General features: G+C 34.6%; 1 protein-coding gene across 1 annotated transcript in view; it reads left to right on the top strand.

Moving 5' to 3' along the window:
- COLGALT2 (collagen beta(1-O)galactosyltransferase 2) overlaps positions 1-24,364 on the top strand; it is a 128,930-nt gene that overhangs the window by 77,037 nt on the left and 27,529 nt on the right. The window contains exons 3-6 of the mRNA XM_003767497.3: positions 611-728; positions 11,446-11,580; positions 17,629-17,833; positions 21,102-21,221. Of these exons, the coding sequence (XP_003767545.1) occupies positions 611-728; positions 11,446-11,580; positions 17,629-17,833; positions 21,102-21,221 (578 nt within the window). The remainder of the gene's footprint in view (positions 1-610; positions 729-11,445; positions 11,581-17,628; positions 17,834-21,101; positions 21,222-24,364) is intronic.

Genomic DNA, 24,364 nt, shown 5'->3' with positions numbered 1-24,364 from the left:
TTTTATTTGTATTTCATTTTGCTGCTCTTTTGACCTTTTCTCCCTTAAGAAATTGAGTCAGTAGAAAATAGGATTAACCAGGACTAAGTTTGTAACCAGGAGTGAATTCTACAAGTCAGAAAAAGAGAGAATTATAGTGACAGTATCCCCACAAAAATTTGCATTGGTGACCAGTTTAGGAAAGTGGGATCCCCTGAATCAAATTTCCTTCACAGCAATAGCCCCTCAAACCAAATTTAACCAATAATTTAAAAGCTGTAACAGTTGGATTGTGTTTCTTACAAGGTCTGACAGAGCTTAAAGACACAGCTATGAGCAACTGATGGAACCAAAAAGGGACAAAATCTACTTGTTCTGGTCCATAATCTCACTTCATCTAAAGTTTCTGCTGAGACACTTGTGCAGAAACTGGCGAATGGGAATAGGCTTTGTCTCCTCTGGGAAACTTTCTCTATGTCCAGATGTTTGGGGGTTACTTGAGGTGATCATATCCTAACCTTTCCTTTACTTCTTTCATTAAAATGGAGGAGAACATAGATGAGTGTTTTGAGCAGCTGTTCCAGAAGTTGAAACAATGCAGAAATGCAACCATCCTTCCCTTCTTTCTTAGGTCTTATCCTGATGAAATTGGACCAAAGCACTGGCCAGGCTCCCGGTTTACACATGTTATGAAGCTCCGGCAGGCTGCCCTTCGAACTGCGAGGGAAAAATGGTCAGACTACATCCTGGTAAAAGCAGATGTTTTGATTTCTTGAGCATATCCAAAGCAATTGTGTAATAGTTGTTGCACTGAAATCAAAACGGGTCTCTTGTCTTTAATCTCATAGCTTCACAGGTTCATAAATTTAGAAATAGAAAGGGCTTTAGACCATGTGCAGATAAGAAAGCTGAGGCAAACAGAAGTGACCTGGGTCTTCCTGGTTTCAGACCCAGCACTCTATTCTTTGTATCACCATGCTGTAGTGACTGATCCAATGATTATCAGAACTCTGGAGTCAAGGTTGGTCATTGAGTTCATCTGAGTTCTAATGTTTTTCATCATATTATTTGAGTCATCGTATATTTTGTTCCCTTGGTTCTACCTACTCTACTTAGTCTTCATTCTTCTTATTCATCATTTCTCTTCTGGTATATTAACATCTCTTAATTTATTCAGCTATTCCTCAATTAATGAACAACAAATTTTTCTCCTGTTTTTTACTAAAACAAAAGGTGCCAGTATGCACATTTTACAAGTCTTTGACCTCTTTAGGGTTAATGCCCAACAGTGATATTGCTGGAAGTACAAATAGCTTAATTACTGTTCAAACATTGCTCCAAATTGTTTTCCAGAATTGTTAGATCATTACCACCCTTTTAGTCTATTAGGGGACTAAAAGTGGTTATTTTTGTCTTAATTTGATGGGGATATGGTAAAAATTTGAAAATTTTTAATTTTGAAAATTTTCAATTTGTCTTTCTCTAATTATTAAGATTTGCAGTTCTTTATAATCCATCCTTGTGCCTTCTCATTTCATTTCTTCTAAAAACCGTTTATTCATATAATCTGATCATTTATGCTATGTGGACAGTGCACCAGGCCTGGAATGAATTCAAATCTGATTCAGTCATTTGCTCGCTGTGTAGCCCTGACCAAGTCATTTGACCCTGTTTGCCTCAGTTCTGGAGCAATGACATATCACTCCAGTATCTTTGCCAAAAATACTCCAAATATGGGTCATGAAGAATCGGGCACAACTGAAAATGACTTGATTTCACAGAATTTTCTGATCAATTAGGTATTAATTATGGTTCTATTGATTATCTAAGATGTTTAGGGAATTGATAGATACTTATGAGACCTTTATCAAAGATATTTGAAATAAACATTTTTTCTCATTAATTTATATTATTCTTTTTATACTGACTTTGTTTTTTGTAAAAAGCTCTTTTATTTTATAGAATAAAAGAGTATGTTTTGTCTTTCTGTGATCTCTCCTAGTCCTTATTTGACTAAATTTTCTCCAACACCATAAATCTGAAACTATCCCTCTTCTTTTCTTTATTTTAAACTGATAAAATTTTCTGTTCATATCTATTTATCTGTTTTACATTTTTTGATACTTTAAAAAATTTTTTCAACTCCTAGACTCTAGATCTTTGTCTGATTTACTGATAAAGCTTCTAATAAGGCTAATTGCAAAAAAAAAAATCAATCTATTGCTTTTTTTCTTAAAAAGTAAGTCTGTTACGGGTCAGCCAAGTGGCAGCTTAGGTGGTGCAGTGGCTAGAGCTCCAGCCCTGAAGTCAGGAGGATCTGAGTTCAAATGTGACCTCAGACACTTAACACTCCCTAGCTGTGTGGCCCTGGGGAAGTCATTTAATCCCAACTACCTCAGCAATAAATAGATAGATAGATAAAAATAAGTCTGTTAGTTTTCATCTCCCAGAATATTTTTATGTGATTGTATCCATCTACTTTATCTTCTGGCATTTCTTCCATTTACTATTTAGTTAAAAAAAATTATCCTTCTTCCACATCTCAAGTGAATATATTTTTTTACTTAGACAAAATTTTAATTACATTGGCATAATTAGAATTTATTGTTGAGTATAGAGACAGGAGGTGACCCAGTGTTTTCAAAAGCTTTAAATATAGAATGAGTTCTATAAAATCAAATCATGCTGGGGAAGTTTTGAGAAAGAGCTTGATAATATATTTGCCATTTGAGGACAAAGTCAGCTTTTTAGAGAAGCTTATCATATGAAGGTGATTATTTTTTTTAAGTTATCACATTTCCAGGCTGCTAAGGTATTTGTTATATATATATATATATGTAATTATATATATATATATATATATATATAGTATATATATAGTCTGCTAAGTATTGTGACAGGCATCCATGTGTTCATGAAATTATAAATCCTGTGCAGACCAAGCACTAGATCATAAAGTGTGACCTTGGCATTTAGACTTATTTTTTGTCATATTGCCATTCACTTTTTTTTTTAAACAAATGTTAGATGGTTTCTTTCCTCAAAGACTAATAGCTTAGTGTTAAGGGACAAGTCAATTCCCCGAGAGCCTCCACATCTGTGGATCATAGCAACTGAAGGAGTTGCAGGGCAGCCTTTGCTGCCACAGATGTTGCAGACTAGAAATGAGATAAATTGGAGGCAGAGGGAAGAGGAGAGAGGTCAGATAATACAGTGGTCTCTCATCAGTCTCCTGGCTCGGCCCTTTGATGTGTTGGCCCATAACAACTTAGAGTTTATCAAACATATATCTTTTCTATCAATTTGTTTTTATTTTTAGAATCTTTGGGGCAGCTAGATGGCACAGTGGAAAGAGCACAGATCCTCAAGTGTAGAGAACCTGAGTTCAAATTCTGCCTCAGATATTTAAAACTTCCTAGCTGTGTGATTCTAGGCATGTCACTTGACCCCAATTGCCTTGCAAAAAGAAAGATAATGAGATATTATTTTTAGAATCTTTCTTCTGTTCTCTAAATCTCTTTTTTTTATATTGAGAGGCCAAGAGCAAATAGTTTTTTTTTTTAAATAAATGCCATTTTATACTGTTTTCAGTCTAATAAGTCAAGTTCCCATTAATCTTTTTTTCTTATCCTTTAATATTTTCCACCTTGTTTTTCTATGCAAAATTTGTTTTACTAGTTTATATAGTCTCAGAAAATCTATAAATCAATTTGGGAAATATTAACATTTTTCACTGTGTTCATTTATTTTGAGCCCATATAGGGAATATCCCTCTAACTGTTGTTTCCTTATTTTGGAAACCATTTTGAAATTATATTTATAAATGTCTCATACAGTTAAAAGTGTCCAACTTTAATCCTATGGATAGCAAGCAAAAATCCCTTTGTTCTGAATCAGAGTAAAATTTAATTGAGAAATATTTAACAAAATAAATAAAAATACAACATAGAAAATGCTAATTTGTGGTTTTCTAAGTCACTATGTGGCCTGCAGGAAACTGTTTGATTCTCTTAGAATATTATACCACTGCTCTAGGTAATTGTCTAAGACTATAAATTATAAATAAGGTGCTGACCTGGACAGGTAGAAGAAGCTTTCTTATCTGGGAGTTCTTTCTACCAGTAAAACATCTCTAAGGAGTTCCTTCTACTACCAGTCCAATCCTTATTCCTATTCCTGTCTTTGTTACTATAGCCAACATTTCTAAAGTTATATTAAGCAAAAGGGGTGAAAGCAGACCTCATGGTTTTATATCAGCAACTGGTGAGAATACTCCTAATGTTCCTCCATTATTTATAATGAAGACTCTTGGTTTTGAAAAGATGCTTTTTAAATCATTTTAAGAAAATTCCTTCTATTCCTGCCAGTTTAAAAAATTATAAATTAGTACTCTCTTATAGCTATTAAATGATTTGTATTGTATTATATTGTATTCTGAGACTTGGTTTCCCCTATCTCTCCCAGGCTAGAAATTTAATGGCCACTCATGAGCCCAATACCAATTCAAATAACAATCAGTCCAGAAGTTTTCACTTGCTTTCCTACCTGAGTCACTTATTCTTTTCTTAGATATACTGGTGGCCACACAACATATTGGATACACATCCAATCAGCTTTTAGCTTAACTGCAGTTCAGATTCCTGAGATTATTCCATCCACCAGCTGCTGTTGCCCAGTAGCAGGCTTGTGCTACTACATCTGGCTAATAATTTTTTTTGCTTTTTCTCTCTTACTGATGTATTATGTGAATAGTTTCCTTAATTTGAATCACCTTTTCATCCATAATACAAATTCTACTTGATCATTATGAAATATGTATATATGTAGATGTGTGTATCATCATTAATGCTTTTGGGGGCTACAGTGTATATAAAGTTTATATACTGTACAATATAGTATTACGTGTCTCGATATATCATATATACACATATTTGGCAATATAAATGAACAATTATTTGTTTTGCTCCTGAATCATTGCTTATTTCCTTCCCTAAACTCACTTCATTCTCCTTAAAAAATAATATTTATGTAATCTACATTACATTTTATTATATAATTATAATGCATACTCTTATATCAAGTATTATATGTGTGCATATGTGTATAGATTTATTAATAAATGTTACAAATTTATCTTATCTGTTATGATATTATAAATAATAAAATTTTCTTAATAAGTAAACTGGAGAGTAGACAATTGTTTTACTCTTCTCCCTTTGAGGAAAGATTAACTTACATTTTGTACACAGATATTTTCATTGCTTTCGGAAAGAAAAACATAGCATAAATTCTTCAGAACAGTACAACATTACTCTTGCCTACCATATCAACTGACAATAAGATGCTTTGTTTTCTTGTAGCTCTTGATGCTAACTCACTCTATTAACTGCCATCACCAATTTCCTATCATCTATGTTGAGGAATCTTTCACTAGGGCTTCCAAGTGAGATCTGTGCTGTTAATTTTAACCACAAAACTTTAATCACAGAATTTCCTGCCCTTACTCCATTATCCTGCACTGCCCAATTAGCTGACACCCTAATTCAAGTGACTTTCCTCAGCTACTACTTGTTAGAAAATCTTATGAAGAAATCCAGTGTAAGCCACTTGTTGCTTTTTCCTTTCTCTTCCCTCCTCTGAAACTTTTATTAAATATTGCCTAATTGGTGTTTATTTCTTTGATATGTTATTGTAGCTGATCTTTACGGTTGGGCTTGTTTTTTATTTTGTTAATCTGCTTTGATTTAGAAAATAATTTTATTTTTATTTTTTGCTAAGGCAATTGGGGTTAAGTGGCTTGCCCAGAGTCACATAGCTAGGAAGTGTTAAGTGTCTGAGGTGAAATTTGAACTCAAGTTCTCCTGACTTCAGGGCTAGTGCTTTATCCACTGCACCACCTGGTTATCCCAGTCTGCTTTGATTTCAATTGTGTGTTTTAAAAAATTTTATTCCTTATCTGATTTTTTTAGCTACAATTCCAAATCATTTATTCTTCCTTTTCCCCTGTATAGTAAAAGCATTGAAGACTTTACATTTGCCTAATGCAATTGTTTTGATTAGATTTTCTGGTTCTGGTAAGGTATCATGCTAGATATAGAGAGCGATACAAGGATTTAAAAGTAAAATTTTTCTTTTCAAGAATGTAAGATCCTTGTATTTTAAAGATGTAAGGATGCATGAAGATATGGCTTATCCATAGATAAATAATAGCAACATCCACATGCTTAGCACAGGACCTGGCACATTAATAGCTGCTTAATAAGTATTTATTGCCTGACTCATTTAATGAGAGAGTTAACAACTATAGAGCTCAAGAAAGGTCTTGTTTCAAGGAATCTGGGAATTCTAATAAGAAGTAGGAAAGGATAGAATTAGAGATATGAGGAATCACCTATGCAAAAACAAAAAAAGCATTTATATTATTGAATTTTAAATTTTCTCATTATTTATAAATATTCATATAATAATAATACCTACCTCAGAGAGTTGATGAGGATCAAATCAAATTGATATTTAATGTGAGTTGTTATCATCATCATTACTTTTTCCATAATGTTCCCATCACAAATCTATAAGAATCAGGCTATTCATTAAGCTATTCAAATCAGTAACTCATTTATCATATTCTGATAATGTAGTGTGAAATTTGCCATTGATAATTTTATATTCCCTTCTTACGAAACTGTAAGAATTTATTTTATGAACTTGACCACATATATTTTATTTTTATTTTATTATTTTATTATTCATGTGTATTTTTGTTTTTATTATATTTATTTTAATTAACTCTATATTCAAATTTATGTTCCTATTCACTATATAGCCCCAGCTTTCCTTAGATATCTTTTTGACCAACCTTTAAATTTATATCTGCATAAATATTTTGCATTAAATATATTTCCATTAGACAACACAATAATTCATTCTAGTTTCAAGTACATTTTATGATATTTTTCTCTTTATAAGATGTCCATTTATATTTAACATTAAATTTGTTATTGACTTCCTTTTTTTGCAATTGTTTTATATTGTTGAAGGCAAATTGTTTTCTTATTTTGTTGTGCTCTTTTGATAACTAAATTTAATTCAACAAAACTAGACAATTACTATGTTTTCTGTGATTGCATGTGCAAGTTTCTCTTAACACTTGTTCCTCTAGTTGATGAAAGTCAAGTGTTCTATTATAGATTCTTTTTACTACTTTTTTTTTTAATGGATCTGAAAAACCCTTTTGATTATATGACTTAAATTTTTGGAAATTTGTATCTCTTATAATTTCAGTTTTGATCTAATTTGGAAAGATTTACACCTGAGTCCTTTTCTCCTTGAATTCTTTGGAATTGTTTTGAATTTCAAATGTCAATCTCTTTCCCTCAAGCAGAATGCTTAGAAACTGATTCTGAAACTGAAGCTCATGTTTTCTAAATTCATTCTTGTTAGTGTGCTTGGGATGCTTTTATCCTTCACTTCTGCCTCATAAAATTCCTAACCTTCATCCTTCACACTGAGATATAAATAGCACCTTCTTTATGCTACCTTTCTTATTTTCCCCTCCCAACTGCTCATATTATTCCCTGTCATATATTTAAACACTTTATATTTCTTTGGTCTTTATTCTGCATATACATTCTGAATACACTTAATACATGATGACTTTTCTATTACAATGTAAGGTTCTTGAGAACAGGGCTCATTTGATTTTTGTCCTCTGCATCTCCAGAGTCTAAGGAAGTGCCTGGCACATAGTAGGAGCTTAATATATACTTGTGGATTGATTAGTTGGCACAAGCTTTATTTCAGTTTCTTCTGGCTGTTCTATTTTGGTACTTTTTCATTTGTGGTTTCTTCCTTCAAGATGGTTTGAAAGATGAATTCTTTATCACTGTGGTTTTGAAATTTGAAGATAATCTGCCTGGCTGAATTTGAATTTTAAATTTATTCTTGTTATAATTCTTTGTATTCTTCTCATATGTGGAGTATCACTTGTTCTTGAGAATGCTGGGAAGTTTTTTGACTAATTCCCTGAAAAATGATGACTTAAGTTATTTCCTTTTTTACTATATTTAAGGTCACTATTATTTCTAAAGTTTAGTCTCTTAGATCTGTCTTCAAGCTCTGTAACTTTTCCCTACATTGTTTCCAAATATTTTTCCAGTTCAATTATTAAATTCTTCCACATTGACCACATTATCATTCTTCGTTCTGCTGCATTTGTTTTTCTTTTCTTTTTTCTAACGTTTTTATGATTTTTTTTGTGTGTGAATTTAAAAAAAATCTCCCTTAGAGACTTTTAAAACCGAATTAAGTTCTTTAATTCCACAGTTTTCTTTGTTGTATTCAGGTAGTCCTTTAATTGCATCTGAGATTTATTATTTAAAATCATGTGTTCTTTAATTTCTACCAGAAATTAACTTTTAATAAGCTTGAAGCTTCCTTGAAAGATTTTCTTCTTTAACAGAATTCACCTTTTGGGATTTCCTTGCATTATTTCTAATGTTTCTTCCTCAGGCCTTTCTCCAGGAATTTATCCTTCATGTTTCTCCTAAATTTCTATTTTAACAATTTTATTAGAGCTTTTCTTTGGTTTTCCCATTGCCTTTTTTGATTTTTCTAAATAAGATTTCTTTTTATTGATTACTGCTATTTTCAAGGGGGTTATAAAGAGTTTTATGTCCTTTTGTGCTCTCTTTCTGCCATTTTCTTAACCAAGATAAAGAGACAGTAAAGAGAGTATAGCTTAAGAATTACTATCAGGATTTCTGCTAGCCTCACTAATAACTCTATTTAAGTTGGTTAGAGAATGGTCCTTTGCACAATTCTATTATGCCTTCCTATAGCATGAGAAATGGCATTAAAAAAATTGGTGTCCTTATGTGAGGCTGTGAATACAGCAAAATGCCCAAAAAGTTCTGAGTTCTTCAGAAGAAAGACTTCTCTAATTCTCACAAGACAGAATGATTACTATGCAATCTAAAACTTCATTACTATAGTGAAAAATGTGAAATTCTGTTCCATTTTTGCCTTTGTCCCAGAGAACATGAACACTCTAAATGTTTCAGGAGAGATTCGAGTCTCTTCCACTTTGTTCCCACAATCTCTTCTACTTATTATACTGTAAGGGAAAATTATTTTCCTTGAATTGGTTCCAACATTATGTTCCTTGAATTTTTTAGAGTAACTCAGAGAAGTACTGGAATGTGTAGACATCATCTTTGTCCTCTCAAGAGTGTACTTGGTTTCAATGCATCTGATGTTGCCTAAGAATAAAACAGCTGTATGAACATCTGTGCTATTCCCATGAATCAAGGAAAAAGCCTCTCTGATTATCCCTGTGAAAACTGAAAAGGGCTGCTCTCTATAGCCTTCAGTGGACCTACTTCTATTATATGACTTGGAGATCCAGGAGTTTTGTTTGTTTGTTTAGGGATTTGGGGGGGTGGGGTTAGGAAGGGAACAAAAATTACAAGGTCTATTGTTTGGTTGAGCTTGGTTGTCACTAAGATTCTGGTGCTGAGAATTCTATTATGTCCTATTATAGCCAGGAACTCTTTATTTCCCTCTGGATGCAGTTTACTCCACACACCTCCCCTCAAAAAAATCTAATATTTTACATTATCCCATCACTATGCAAATCACCAGCATATTTTGTAGAAAATGTCACATTTTATTAAGAATAAAAATATTCACACTAGCCAAAAAAAAAAAAAAAATATCTTTGTAGCAAGTTTGTCTGATAAAGGTCTCATTTCCAAGATAAACAGACCTGACCAAATTGATAAGAATGTAAATTTATAAGAATGAATCATTTTGCCCTTGACCATATATGGTCAAAGGATAAGAACAAACAGTTTTCAAAAGAAGAAATCCAAATTATAAACAGACATATTTTAAATGTCTTGAATTACTAATAGAGAAATGCAAATTAAAGCAACTCTGAGACTTTACTTCACACCTATCAGACTGACAAAAAAATTTAAAAAATGAAAAATGAGAAATGTTAATAGGGCTATGAGAAAGCAGATATACTGTGAATTGGTACAGCCATTCTGGAAAGTAGTGTGAACCTATATCAAAACGCTAAATTGCATACCTTCCCCAAAGACATTAGAGAAAAAGGAAAAAGTTTTTATACACAAAAAAAATTTATAGTAGTTCTTTTAGAAGTGTCAAAGAACTAGAAACTAGGAGAGTGACTATTGTTTGAGGAACAGTTGAGCAAATTATGCATTGTGAATGTAATAGAATATTGTTGTACTGTAAAAAATGACAAAAGAGATGGTTTCAGAGAAACCTAGGAAATGGCATATGAAATGAGCAGATCCAGGAAAACAACATTGTAAAGACAAACAACTTTGATGAAGTCTGATCAGTGTAGTAACCAATCATGATTCTAATGATGAACCACATCATCTATCTCTTTATAAAGAGATGACGGCATCAAGATGCAGAGCACATGGTTTGGAACAGCGTGAATATGGGAACTTCTTTTCTTTGAACATTCATATTTATTACAAAATTTTACTTTTCTTCTCTTTTCACTTTGAGGAGTAAGGAAGTAGGAGATAAAAGAAAAAATACTTGTTAAGTGAAAAAGAAAATAAAAATTCAAAAAACCATATTTTAAATTTTATAGATATCTTATTATAGCCATATAACTTTAAAGACATTTCTTATTGGCCCTGTGATTTGATCAGATATTTGTAAACAGCTGTTGAGGAACCTCTATCAACCAATGCAGGTTGGTCCACTGGATAACAAGTTACCAGTTTTTAAGAGTCTCTTGGGACTCTAAAAAAGTTAAGGTAATACAGGTAAAATGTAATGGGAGCAGGACCTAAATTCAACTTTTTCCAGTTGCTTTCTGATTACTACATCATGCTGCTTGTCGTAAATATCATATGAAAAAATGCATAGTACAATGCTCATCATATAATAATAGTTTAATAAATATTTATTGATTGACTGGTATTTTTGATAAATAAGTTGCCTTGAAAATGTTCAGAATCTTCTGAATGCATCTATTTTCTAGATTTTTTTCAGTATAAGAAATTTTATTGTTGCTACATCAGAAAAGCAATCTTTAGTCTAATAATTACCTGATTGAGTAATATTAGATATAATGCTATTCTTTAAACTGAGATGCTACCCATAATAATAAAATATTTATTCTGAGCCCAGCTGAGTAGTGGACTTTAAAACTTTACTTGAAGTCTGGTAAAAATGAGGTGGGAACCGGTCTTCAACTGAGAGTTGGGATAAAAATGCTAATCATATGAAATTGAGTCTGTGAGTCTTGTATTTATACACTAGGACACTTTTCAAAATTTCTCAGTTACTCTATCCTATGGAGAATAGAGCATGAAATAACTAGCTTTGTATATGAGGAATAACATTTTAAATATTATATCCATATTCTTTTATCTGCTATTGAAAACTGTTTCATATTTTTTTTCCTTCTCTTCTAAGTTTATAGATGTTGACAATTTCTTGACTAATCCACAAACCCTCAATCTGATGATCTCCGAAAACAAGACTATTGTGGCCCCAATGTTGGAATCTCGAAGTCTATATTCTAATTTCTGGTGTGGAATCACACCTCAGGTAAGTTGTCTTGGGCAGTGCCTTGAGGAACATAGATGATAATCTAGCAAGGTCATCTCTTTCTTCCCCTTCCCGCAAATTTTATTGGGAAACAAATATGCAAGTTTTTTCAGAAAGAAAAAGCTGCTCAGTTAAATAAAAATCTCTTGCCCATGATATTGTAGTAGCAATGAGTTCCTCATTACTGAAAGTGGTAAAAATTCAAACAAAGGTTGGATGAGTTAATTCAACAAGTCAGTGTTCATTTATAAAGTGCTTATTATGTACCAGGCTCTGTGTTGGGAACTGATAATTTTTTAGTAAATTTGCTTCTCTGAATGTTTCCTCAGTTGAAAATTGAGGAGGTTGGGGAAAGTACTAAATCCCTGGATTTAGAACTTTTAAAAGTCATTCAACACAACCCCTAATTTTTCAAATGAGGAAACTGAAGACCAGAAAAGTTAAATAACTTCTTTGAATAAAGATAAAAAATAAATCTAGTTATATTTAGTAGGAAAAAAACCCATAATAGCAAGTAACAATATTGAAATTTGAAATGAGGTCTTCTGAGTCCAAATATAGCATTCTTTCCATGGCTCCATTTCGAAGATGAGTTTTGACATTCTTTTCAGCTGTAAATCTATAATCCTGACGGTCTTCATGTCCTTTGTATGCTTCTGGGAACCTGGCCTTCTGCCTTGTCTACCATATATACAGGAAGCATGACAATACCCATGAGTCTCAGGATAGGTTTAAGTTTTAATAGCTTACAACTGCCCTAAGACTTTTGGGACAGCATGCATTTATTTAGGAATGATAAGTTTTAAAGAGATTAGCATATGTTGTAAAGTACAAAAGAATACTAAAGGAGATATTAGGATTTGGGGATTTGCTTTTGAAAAATTTCCTTTTTTTTCATTTATCATGAAAAGGGGACGAGGTGATTCTAGATGCCTCAGTGGATAGAGGTCTGGATCTAGAATTAGGAAGACTAGGGTTTAAATCTATCTTTAGACACTTAAGAAGATGTTTGATATTGAACCCTTTATTGTAAAATTAGAATAATAATAGCACATACCCATCAGGATTGTGAGGATAAATATAAGAAAATATTTGTAAAGCACATAACACAGTGCCTGGTACATAGTTGGAACTATATAAATGCTAGCTTTGAAGGGCAGCTAAATGGTACAATAGATAAAGCACTAGACCTGAAATCAGGAAAACCTCAGTTCAAATCTGATTTTAGACACTAATTGAACTGATACATACTTAACCTGTTTCTCAAAATTTCCCATCTATATAATAGGGATAATAATATCTATCTCCCCAGCTTTGTTGTGAAGATCAAATGAAATAATAATTATAAAAGGCTTATTCCCATGCCTGGCATATGGTAAGTGCCACATAAATATTAGTTATTATAAACATTAGTATAAATAAATAAATAACATATAATAATTATATGTTATTACATTTAGGCTGGAAGACATCTAGTTCAACACTGACATTTTACAAATGAGAAATTGAGGTCAAATGTTTTGTTCAATATCACATAGACAATAAGCATCAGGAATGGGATTTAAAGTCAGGGTTTCTCATTTTGGATCTAGCAGTCTTCCCAATAATCCATGCAACATTCTAGATTGCCAGTTCCCCTATGTGCCAGCCCGATTTCAATACCATAGCCTGGAATTCCCACAATTTAATGCACATTGATAGCTGGCATTTTATTTATGTATTAGGAAGAAAAATTAAACAGACTTTGTGGGCTAAGATGACCCAAAGGTCAGAAATATTTTTTCAAAAAGTTAACATGATTTTCCAGAATATAATTTATTCTAATCATTAAAGGACTGAATTTTTTCCCCCCCGAGGCAATTGGGGTTAAGTGACTTGCCCAGAGTCACGCAGCTAGTCAGTGGTAAGTGTTTGAGATCACATTTGAACTCAGATACTCCTGACTTCAGGGTTGGTGCTCTATCCCTTATGCTATCTAGCTGCCCCAAGGGCTGAATTCTTAATAATGTCTTATATAACACTTACTTGAATTTTGAGCAGAGAAAAAAAATTAACTTTCTGCATCTGATTTTCTCACTTCTGAAGTAATTTTCCATCTCCAAGTCATCATCTACACATCTTACTAGGATTGGAGTAATGACCAGAAAGTTAATATTTATTTAAAACAAAAACAAAAACATTTTAACTCCTTGGAAAAATAAGCTCTGTTATTTTAACCTGGAAAAATTTTTGAAAGCTCTCAGCTAAAAAAAAAAAAAAAAAAAAAGTCAACTATCCTAAAACAGGACAGGTGGCAAAATAACACTAAGAATATTGAAAAACAGTTTTGTTTTGACTGTGGCTCCATAAGCCCATGCTCCAAGAGTGGTATATCCGCCTTTCTAGTTGTTCTTCTATTTTTTGTTTTTGCCTTATTCATTAAAGGAGAGAGTGTGTCATGCCCTGATTAACTAATACAGTTAAAGCAAACATAAAACACTTTTTTTGGTGACTCTGGCCTTTCACCCTTTGGCTTCATGCTACTCCTGGTCCTGGCCTTGTTGGAAGAAATGGATCCAATGGCTGAATGTGTCATCATGGAGAGACTCACATGGCAAGAGCTCTCCCAACAAGATTTTTGCTCATCCAAAAATGATCCCAGAGGCCTTTATTTGCCTGACTAATGGGAACACTTACTAACAGTGCCTTGTTTATATGGAAAATAGGAGAGGGAGCAAGCAATGTCTCATTGGCTCTTCTCTTGTCTACAGGATGCATAGTTTTGCTGTAAATATTCTAAGTTTCCCATTTCTAAAATATTGCTTATCTCTAACCCAGAGTTTTGTATCTGATGACATTGCTTATATATTTACATATGTCTGTTAATGTTCAGTTATTTCAGTCACGTCTGATTTTTAGTGACCTCATTTGGGATTTTCTTGGCAAAGACACAGGAGTAGTTTGCCATTTTCTCCTCCAGAACATTTTGCAGATGAGGAAACCAAGACAGACAGGGTTAAGTGACTGGCCTATGGTCACACAGCTAGTAAGAGTTGAACTCAGGAAGATGAGACTTCCTTTCACTTTGCCACCTAGTGTTGTTAAATGATATGCCCAGACTCACACAGCTAGTGTCTCAGACCACATTTGAACTTGGGTCTTCTGAGTCCAAGCCCAGCACTCTATCTAGCACTATGCCATCTAGCTGCTCATGTATGTATATTAAAATCTGCATTTATATATGTAGTGTGTGTATATTATTTAAGTGTGGAAGTTTTGCTTGTGTATATGTGTGTGTGTGTGTATTTGTTTGCATTTGATGACTCAATCTATTCAACTTAACCAGTTACTTGGTGCTGGAAATGTTAAGAATCACTGAGTAAGTTTATTAAGTTTTGTAAAGGTGCTAAGAGATCCTAAGATGAAAAGCTTGTATAAAGCGCAGTGCTTATACAGGGATTCATCCCTGCATCCATCATTCAACAATCACTATTTAACCATCTACTATGCAGGAGTTTTTGTGTAAAATGAGGGAAGTGGAGAGAAGAGATGCAAAATTAAAATTAAAAAAAAAAAGCTGTATACTTGTAGTGTTGCACCATAGTAAGAAGACAAAAGACAGATAAGCAGGTAAATTTGAATCTAAATATACATCTGAGAATTATGAAATGCTTCTAGGTAAAAGACTTTATTTAATCCCTATCTATTGTGCCAGACCCTAGCAGAGATATACATGACACAGATTCTGTCTTTCAAGAGCTTGACATCTGATATTTCATGTGATTGCTAAGAAACATATACTCCAGAATATCCACCTAGAGAAGAATGCTGAACCTTATTCATATTGGGTCATACTGGGAAACTAGACATTTACTCCAAAATTGCTGCTATTACTGGCGCCAATTATTCTTGGTACCTCCTTTGGAGAACAGCCTTCAGGGAATCTTCATCCCATTCTTTTCATTAACAACTGGAATCTAAATAGCATTTTGAAGTCTACAAAGTGCTACAAAGTTACAACTGAAACAACCAGAGTGCAGTGGATAGAGTGTAGGCTTGAAGTCTGAAAGAACTGAGTTCAAATTCTATACTTGTTATTTATTAATTGTCTCAACTTCAGTTTTCTCATTTGTGAAATGAAGATAATGAGCACCTAAGCAGCTGGATGGTGCAGTGGGTAGTATGTTAGGCTTGTAGTCAGGAACAGCTGAGATAAAATTCAATCTGTGGGCAACTCAGTTACCCTGGGACTCCCCTCATCTGAAAAAGGAAATGGCAAATCTTCATAGAGAGTCGTGAAGAGCCGGATACAACTGAATAACTGAAGGATGGTGGTTGTAAAGATTGATTGAGCAAACTTGTAAAGCTCTTTGTAAAGTTTAAATCATTATATAAACACCATTTTTTATTATTGTCTCATTTCATCCTGGCAACAACCCAGTGAGATGGGCACTGTGTTCTCATTTTTTAGATGAGAAAGCAGGTTTAGGGAATCATTTGAAGTGATTCATTTGCCCATGGTGACACAAGCTGATAAAGTGAGATTTGAATTTAGATCTTTTCTTACTCAAAGCCTTTGCAAATTTCTGATCTTGGCAAAATGCCAGGGGTTTTTTGGAGTTGTTTTGTAAGACAAACTATCAATCTGGGTGATACTGTTTCAGATTTTAAAAGAAAAGAAAAAAGGAGTTAGGGATATAAAGTAGTGAGCCAAGTAGTCTGTCCTGTATGACCAAAAGCCAACTTCGAAAGAACTTTCCAAAATGTTTTGAGTAGTAATGATCACCATAAGTGGGTTTGGCTTCCCAGGATGAAAGCATGAATGAATACATGTCACCAACTGTTTAAATTCTTTATATGTTTAAAAACAAAAAGCCATGTCATCTTGTTACTTTACCATCAGCTCTCTGAGATTATATAAATTGGTCCTTCTGAGCATATTCCTATTGCATAAAACAAAGGGGTCAAGTTTGCTGGCTGCAAAGCCCCCAAGTGCTGCCCAATCAGATGAAAATAGCACTGGGAAATGTTGGACAAAATAAGTAAAAATGCAATGCAACACAGATTATGTAAATATGTGGTTTTCTAAGTCCATATGCAGCCCACCAGGTTTTCTCTTTGTGTTTGACTCCGCTGCCATGAAGCATTTTTAAATGAAGAGACTGTGCTAAAACTTTAGTGATTCCTCTTTGTAAAATCTCAGTAAGATATAGATCATTTAGAGAGAAAGAAGTGTGATACAGAAAATTAAAAGTCAGAAGACATGAGTTCAAATTTTGCTTCTTCTACTTAATTAGACCATAAATTTAGAGGTGGGAAAAACCTTGGAGATTATTTTGTTCAACCCCTGCATTTTACAGAAGAGGAAACTGAGGATCAGAGAAGTTAAGATACTTGTCTTAAGGTCACTTGGGTAGTAAGTAGCAAAGTCGGGGTTCAAAGTTTTCTGGTCCCAAATCTAGCATTGAGTGTCTGAGATTGGATTTGGATTCAGATGGTTCTGACTTTAAGTAAGTCCCACATTGTCATCCATTTAGCTGTCTCGTGTAGATGTGCTCTTTGTCCTCTCCCTACCAAGAACACAAATAACTGAGCTGGAACAGATCATGCTGAAAAGTCCATCTGTACTGTCAAATTGTTGCTGATGAGATGGAAGATCATAATTGAGGTTTACAAAATACTCTGGCTTTGTGTTCATTTCCTTATCGGGCAACTAAGGGGATGTCATGATGAGGGGCCCCGGGCTTGAAATTAGGCACCTGAGTTCCAGTTCTACCTCAGACACTTACCAGCTGTTGGACTTTGGGACACTTAACCCTGTGTCCATTTCCTCATGTCTAATATGGGAATAGTAATAGCACCAACTTCCCAGGGCTGTTATGAAGCAAAAAACTAAGACAGTATTTGTAAAGTACAGTGCCAGGAATATATTAGATGCTTAATAAATGCATGTTCCACTTCTTCCTTCCCACAATGACCTTGTGAGTTAAACATTCCAGGTATTTTTTCAGTTTTTATGGGCAAAGAAACTTAGGTCAGAGTTTAACCTATCAATTTGTTGTTTTGCAGGGCTACTATAAACGGACCCCGGACTACATTCAGATTAGAGAATGGAAGAGAAGAGGCTGTTTTCCTGTCCCCATGGTCCACTCCACATTCCTTATTGACCTCAGAAAAGAGGCTTCACAAAAGCTGATGTTTTTTCCCCCGCACCAGGATTATGCCTGGACTTTTGATGACATTATTGTCTTTGCCTTCTCCAGTAGGCAAGCAGGTATGAGAGGGGTGTGTGTGTGTGTGTGTGTGTGTGTGTGTGTGTGTGTGTGAGTATATGCACATGCTCATGAGTGAGTTCATGTATGATCCCTTGCTTCTGTGGGAGGATTTAAAAATTAATTTGGTTCAATAGAATTCAAGAAATGCTAATAAGGACCTAATGAGTATTGAGATGATGTGTCAATTGAGGCAGAACGATATTAAAATAGAAGGGGAGACATTTAACAAAATAAACAAAAATACAATAAATCATAGATTATATTACATTTTAAAACTAAGTCAATCCGAAACCTTCTAAATAAGCAAACCCTCACGAAAGTCACAGAACTCAAAACTTTGCTCTCCAAATGAGATGCTCTACAGGAACAATGTGAATTGCTCTCCATTTCTGCAAAGAATACACTGCAGCAAGAAATGTTATACGTCTATAAAGTCCAGCACCTAAATTTGCAAACGCTGTAATCCTGAACTTAGAATTATTTATAACTCCCCAAGAAAATCTTTCTGTGACTGGAAGATTGGAAATCTCTAGGGCTCACACTATTTTGGGAATGTCAAATTTTTTCCTCTACACAGAAGGATAGGTTTTAAAAATCATGTCCTTGAAATCCTTTCTTAGGTCATATAAAAACATAAATCATCATCATCATCCCAATAATAGTTAGCATTTATATAATACTTTAAGTTTTGTAAAGTACTTTACAATTATTATCCCATTTTATCTTATAATAATCTTGTGAGGGAAGTGCTGTCATTATCCCCATTAAGGCAAATCGAGGCACAGAAGTTATGTCCAATGTCACACAATTTATAAGTGTCTGAGGGTTTTTGTGATATCAGGGCCAGTGCTTTGTCCACTGAACTACCTAGTGGGATGTCTACTGTGTATTTCTTATAAGTTGCCATCATTTTCTCCAGCTTGGAGTGAGAAAAAGAAACTACTCATCTGTTCCTCCCAGCTCCCAAACCCCTGGTTGAAGGTCCACTCTGCTAATCTCTAGTTTAGAAGTCTAAGGGTAAAAGAGAGCAGAAAGGATGACTACCTGACTTTTATAAATCTTTGAGGACAAGATTGGCTCTTTTTTTGATCAGCAGTCAACAGAATGCAACCAATTGGAGTTTTTTGAAGCCAAATCAATATGGGGCAAACAAGCACGCTCACATTCTGTGGGATAAATATCGGGTAATTGCTTTCATCAGAGAAGCATCCATTAAGATATAGTATCATTTGTCCTTTTTTCAAAATAAAAAAAAATAAAGCATCATTCAATCAACTGACTAATTCATAAACTTTTTATCAAACACCCACTATGTGCCAGGCATTGAGCTAAGAGCTGGGGGTACAAAAAAGAGACAAAAGGCTGCCCCTGCCTTCATGGAGCTTACATTCTAATGACTCAAGATTTCTAGGGCACTTCACAACTATTATCTCCTTCTAATACTACATTCCCAAATGTGGAAAATAAAGCAATGAGAAGTGAAAAAGTCATTTATTCAAGAAAGGCAAGGTAACAATTTAATTATGGCTTCATCCCCTTCTTCATGTCATGAGGGTTTTAAAGAGTCAAATTCACATTTGAATCCCCTGGAAGCATCCCTTCCTTCAGAGCCCAGAGTCAGAGAGTTGGAAGCTTTCTCAACAAGAAAGGGAAGCTGACAGTGATTTGTTGGCCAGGCCAGATGAGTTAATTAAAACAGGGTCCGGACCCATTAAGGGAGGTGAATAAAGGTCTTTTTTCTTCCCTCTGCCCTCCTTCCTATCTGTTAATACCATCTGACAGTTTCATGAGATTTGGCAGGCAGTGCAGCTGACTGGAGGAAATTTCATCCAGGTCAAATAAAGGCGTCACTAGGTAGATAATTCTTATATTATAGCAATTAAAAAACCATAGGTTTGGCCACATAGACTCTCGCTTAGCTGACACGTCATTTTAACTAAACTATTTTTTCATTAAAATGGGAGTTGGCAAGGTTGGAACTATTACTAATTCCTGCTTCTATCCTGTATTTGAAACTGTCTGTTCTCATATAGATGGTCCCAGAGTTTGCTTCATGAGATAGGTAGGGGAAGGAACTTGTGGTGTGTTTATGGTACTGACATATTAGAGGTTGTCAGTCACACTAAAAAGACAGGATTTCTTTTCCTACCCTGTGAACCTACATGAAATGTTTATGTCTACATAAGTCGCTCCAAACTCATTGCTGTCAAGAGATGAAAATATGACCCAGGAAAGTCAGAGCATTTGAAAATTTCCTTTATCCTTTCCATTCAATCAGAACTAAATTGCTGCCTTTTCCTCTCTTGGCAATGTCTACATTTATCTTTCATAATCTTACTACCCTTATGGGTCTTTTCTGTCTGCTTTCATATCAAACAAGGATTCCATGCCTAATTTTTTCCTTATTTCCTTTGAATTGGTTTGGTGTTCATTTCTGCTCTTGGGAACCCTAATCCTTTCCTTTCCTTTTGATTCTTTCCTTACCTTTTTTTTTATTGTACTTTAAGCCAACAGAGGATTTTTTCTTTCAGAGAAAAATGTTCAATTTCCTCTGAGCTAGAAGAGGAATGGTCCGATATCTATGAGCTTCCAAATGGTGGGTGTCATTTTAAATAAAGGGAAAATTTGATGTCTCTGAAGACCAGAAATGGTGAATACAGCTACTTGGTATTTTGTTCTTGACAAGTGGTAGGCTTTTTAAAAAATCAAACATATTATTTAGAGCATAATCTTGAATATCTAAACAATCATTTGAACTTCCATCAGTCATTTAAATTAATTTGAATTCATAAAGTATCATAACACCTTTTCAACTGTTCCTTATTAGTACAGGATTCTTTGGATATTCATTCTCTCTAACTTGTTCTACTGTGGCCATAGTTATCTTGTATTCTATTCTTATTCTGAAATTTTCCCCCACATTATATTATTTCCTACAACAGGTCTTTGCAAATTTCTTTACCTTCTTTATACTTGATGGTATTAATAACATTTTGATATTCTATTACATCAATATACCATAATTTATTTAAGCATTTCCCTATTCTTGGACTTTTAAGGAGTTCCTGGATTTTTGCAATTACATGTAATGCTGATATGATTTTTTTTAATTTATAAGGTGTCTGTTGCTAAGCTCTAAGTACAAATTATCCTTGCCAACAATTCCCCTTCTTCCTTCAATGAACCTGTACCTCCTCCAACTGCCTGTGCAGAATCCCTGAAAAAGGGGGTGTTTTCTGATCTGTGTTTCTTATTCTTTGATCTCAGGTATTCAGATGTATCTCTGCAACAGAGAACACTATGGCTACCTTCCCATCCCACTGAAGCCACACCAGACACTGCAAGAGGACATCGAGAACCTCATTCACCTGCAGATAGAAGCAATGAGTAAGTAAGGCAAGGAGGACACCTAGAGGGCAGGATCCAGCTTTGCAGATGGCTCATTGTCTATTTTAATGGCAAAGAAAAGATGGTCACTTCAGTCTCTTCTTCCTTTGCTCCATGATGAAAAGTCCTGGTTCCAAATCCATGGGTAAAACTGCAGTGGAAACAGGGCTTACTCTAGAATTGGAGATCGGAGTTCAAGGTAGCCCTTCGAGCTGTGCAACCTTGCATATCTGAGCCTCTGTTTCCTCATCTGCAAAACCCAGGGGTTTAGACTGGGTGATTCCAAGATCCTCCCAACTAATCGAAATCCTTCCAAATCTAAGATTCTTCCTTCATCGGATGCTAACAGCAAGCGCATGACTATCTTAGCTACAGCAATGAATGGACAAACTCCTTTAATTTGATGGGTTTGTTTTTGGTTTTAAAACCAAGAAGCAGAATCATGGATTTAGAACAAGAAAAGGCTTTAGAGATAATATAAACTAGTGTGCATAATCTATAGATTAGAAAAACAGGGTTTGGAGAAGCTAAGTAACTTCCTTATGGTCAAATAAGGAGAAAATAGCAAAGCAGGGATTCTCATGCTTGCCTTCTGGCTTCTGACAGGTCTGGTAATTTTTCCACCTTGCCCAGATCTCAGTCCCTCAGGACTGGCCATTCACTTAACTGTCTCTCTTTGTCTATTGATATTTCTTTAGTTGTTCTTATTTCAGTCATGTCCAAATTTTTGTGATTCTATGGGATTTTCTTGGTAGGAATATTGGCATGATTTGCCATTTCCTTCTCCGACTCATTTTACAGATGAGGAAACTGGGGTAAACAGGATTAAGTAACTTGCCCAAGCTCACACAGCAAGGGTCTGAAGAGAAATTTGAACTCAGAAAAAGGCTTTCTGACTACAGATCTGGCACTCTAGCCACTGCACCACCTAGCTATTTTAACAATTCTGTAGGATATTCTAAAATTGGTTCTTTTTTCTTTTACCTTTTTTTTAATACTTACATTTTTCTTTGTCCAAATGTAAATCTGATCAGCCATTTGTAAGTGAAAATTCCTTTGCCTTCACTATAGGTACTGGGAAATATCCTTCAAATTAACTATCTCTGAATACCCACAAGATTTTGAATTTACAGTGATTTATTCAGTTACCCTATCTGTTTATAAATCATATTGATCTGATTGCAAGTCCAGAATCCTAAAGTACACCTTTTCCCGAGCAGATAGAGAATCTCTCTTTGCCTCTAATTAAAACTGGAAACAGAAGAATGGGAAGAAAACAATTTATAATTTCCATGATTGAGAATTCTGCAACATGTAGGTAGCCCAGTTTTTTCATCACTAATTATGTTGCTCTTCCATTCAATAAAAACAAACAAGCACATAAGCAATATACCAAGCACTTTGTTAAGGACCAAAAATGATGGTCCCTGCCCTAAAAATCTTTACAAACAACAGAGGGCAGCAAGGAGAGCAGAATATGAATTCAGCTAAGTACATACAAAGTATATTCAGCAGGTCTGAGAACTAGCACCTGGGACATCAGGACAGCTGGCCTCCTGACGGAGGTGGCCTTTTAGCTTAGCCTTAAAGGAAGCCTGTGTTGCTAAGAGGCAGCAGTGGGGAAAGAAGCATTTCAGGCATGAGGAAAGAAAGCATTCCATCTATGGAGGCAGCCTGTACAAGTCAGGTAAAAGCACAATCAAAAAATGTAGGTAAATTTGATTGGAAGGTAATGGGTGAGAAAGAATAACATGGGATCAATCTAGAAAGATGGGTTGAAAGCTGATGGGGGAAGGAGCTCCATTCATGCCTCATGAAAGATGGCTGAATAAGGGTTTAACAGAGGGCTCAGGGGGGCTTGATATCTTTTTTGAAATGTTTGGAAGACTTGACATGTGGGAAAGGCATTCTATTCCTCCTCTTTGGCCCCAGAGAGCAGAAGGAAAATCAATGCTGGAGGGTTGCAGATGAAAATTGAGGTTTGATTTGGGGGAAAACATTTTAATAATCAGATCTATCCACAAGTGGATGAGGAGGTAGGGAATTTCCCCTCACTGGAAGTCCCCTGTTTTGTAGATGGAGGAAATAGCGTGCTCTTATTCTGAGTTTCTGAACTTTCTGTGTTTTGCTCATTCTCCCACATAATATATCTTTGGAAATACCATTGAATTGAGCTGAAGTCCAATACCATTACATCTATAGAAATTGAGTCAGGAGTCATTCAGGGTACATCACATACACTTAAAAAATGCTGACTGACAGATCAATTATTTATATTTCTTAGCTCAGAATTTAAGCCTTCTACAACACGACTCCAACTTGCCTTTCTGGTTTTATTTTATACTTCTTCCCTTCAGAAATTATATGCTCCAGCTAAAATGGACTACTAGCTTTACCTTGAAGGAATCAGTACTATGTCTCCCAGGTCTGTGCATTCACAATAGCCTTTTCCCTTCCCCTTCCTCTTGTTCCTTGAATGAATTCTATTCTCATCTCATCAAACCCCTTTAATTTCTCACTCTCAAGGAGCCTTCCTTGTAACAAATAAGTAAAGTCAAACAAAATTACACCTTTTCTATAGCCAGATTTTCTCAAGACTTTGTTTTCATCCTTGTCCTGGTCCACTTACTGTATAGATCAATTATTATTGTTTGTTAGTTTGTTCTCATAATACCATTTATCTAAAAATAGAACAGAAAAAAATCACATAGATCACATGTTTTTCAGATGTCTAATAAGAAACTCTAAATAGTTAACCTTGATAGAATTTTAAACTCATTAAACAATTTAATGAATTATCAACAAATGTAAATATTCTACTTTGTATACTGCCCAGTGATAGGAATTGAGGATACAGAGATATAAAATACACAGTTCCTACCCTCAAAAAACTTTAAGAGTTCATTTGTGGAGATGGGGCTTCCCTGCATCATTACCTGCCTGGTGTGCATCTCCATAAGTATCTCAAACTCCAAGAGTCCAGAACACAACTGTCCATCTCTTCCCTACAAACATCCCTTTTCCTATTGGTATACCACCATGTTCTAGTCACCTAGATTTACAAGATGGCATTCTTTATTTTTCATTCTCCTTTGCTAGCTTCCTCCAATTATTTGCCAAATCTTCTTGATTCTACTTCTACA

The sequence above is a fragment of the Sarcophilus harrisii genome, chromosome 4, assembly GCF_902635505.1.
Source record: "Sarcophilus harrisii chromosome 4, mSarHar1.11, whole genome shotgun sequence".
Lineage (NCBI taxonomy): Eukaryota > Metazoa > Chordata > Mammalia > Dasyuromorphia > Dasyuridae > Sarcophilus > Sarcophilus harrisii.
Note: the sequence above shows the minus strand (reverse complement) of the source record. Positions and strands in the feature narration are given on the sequence as shown.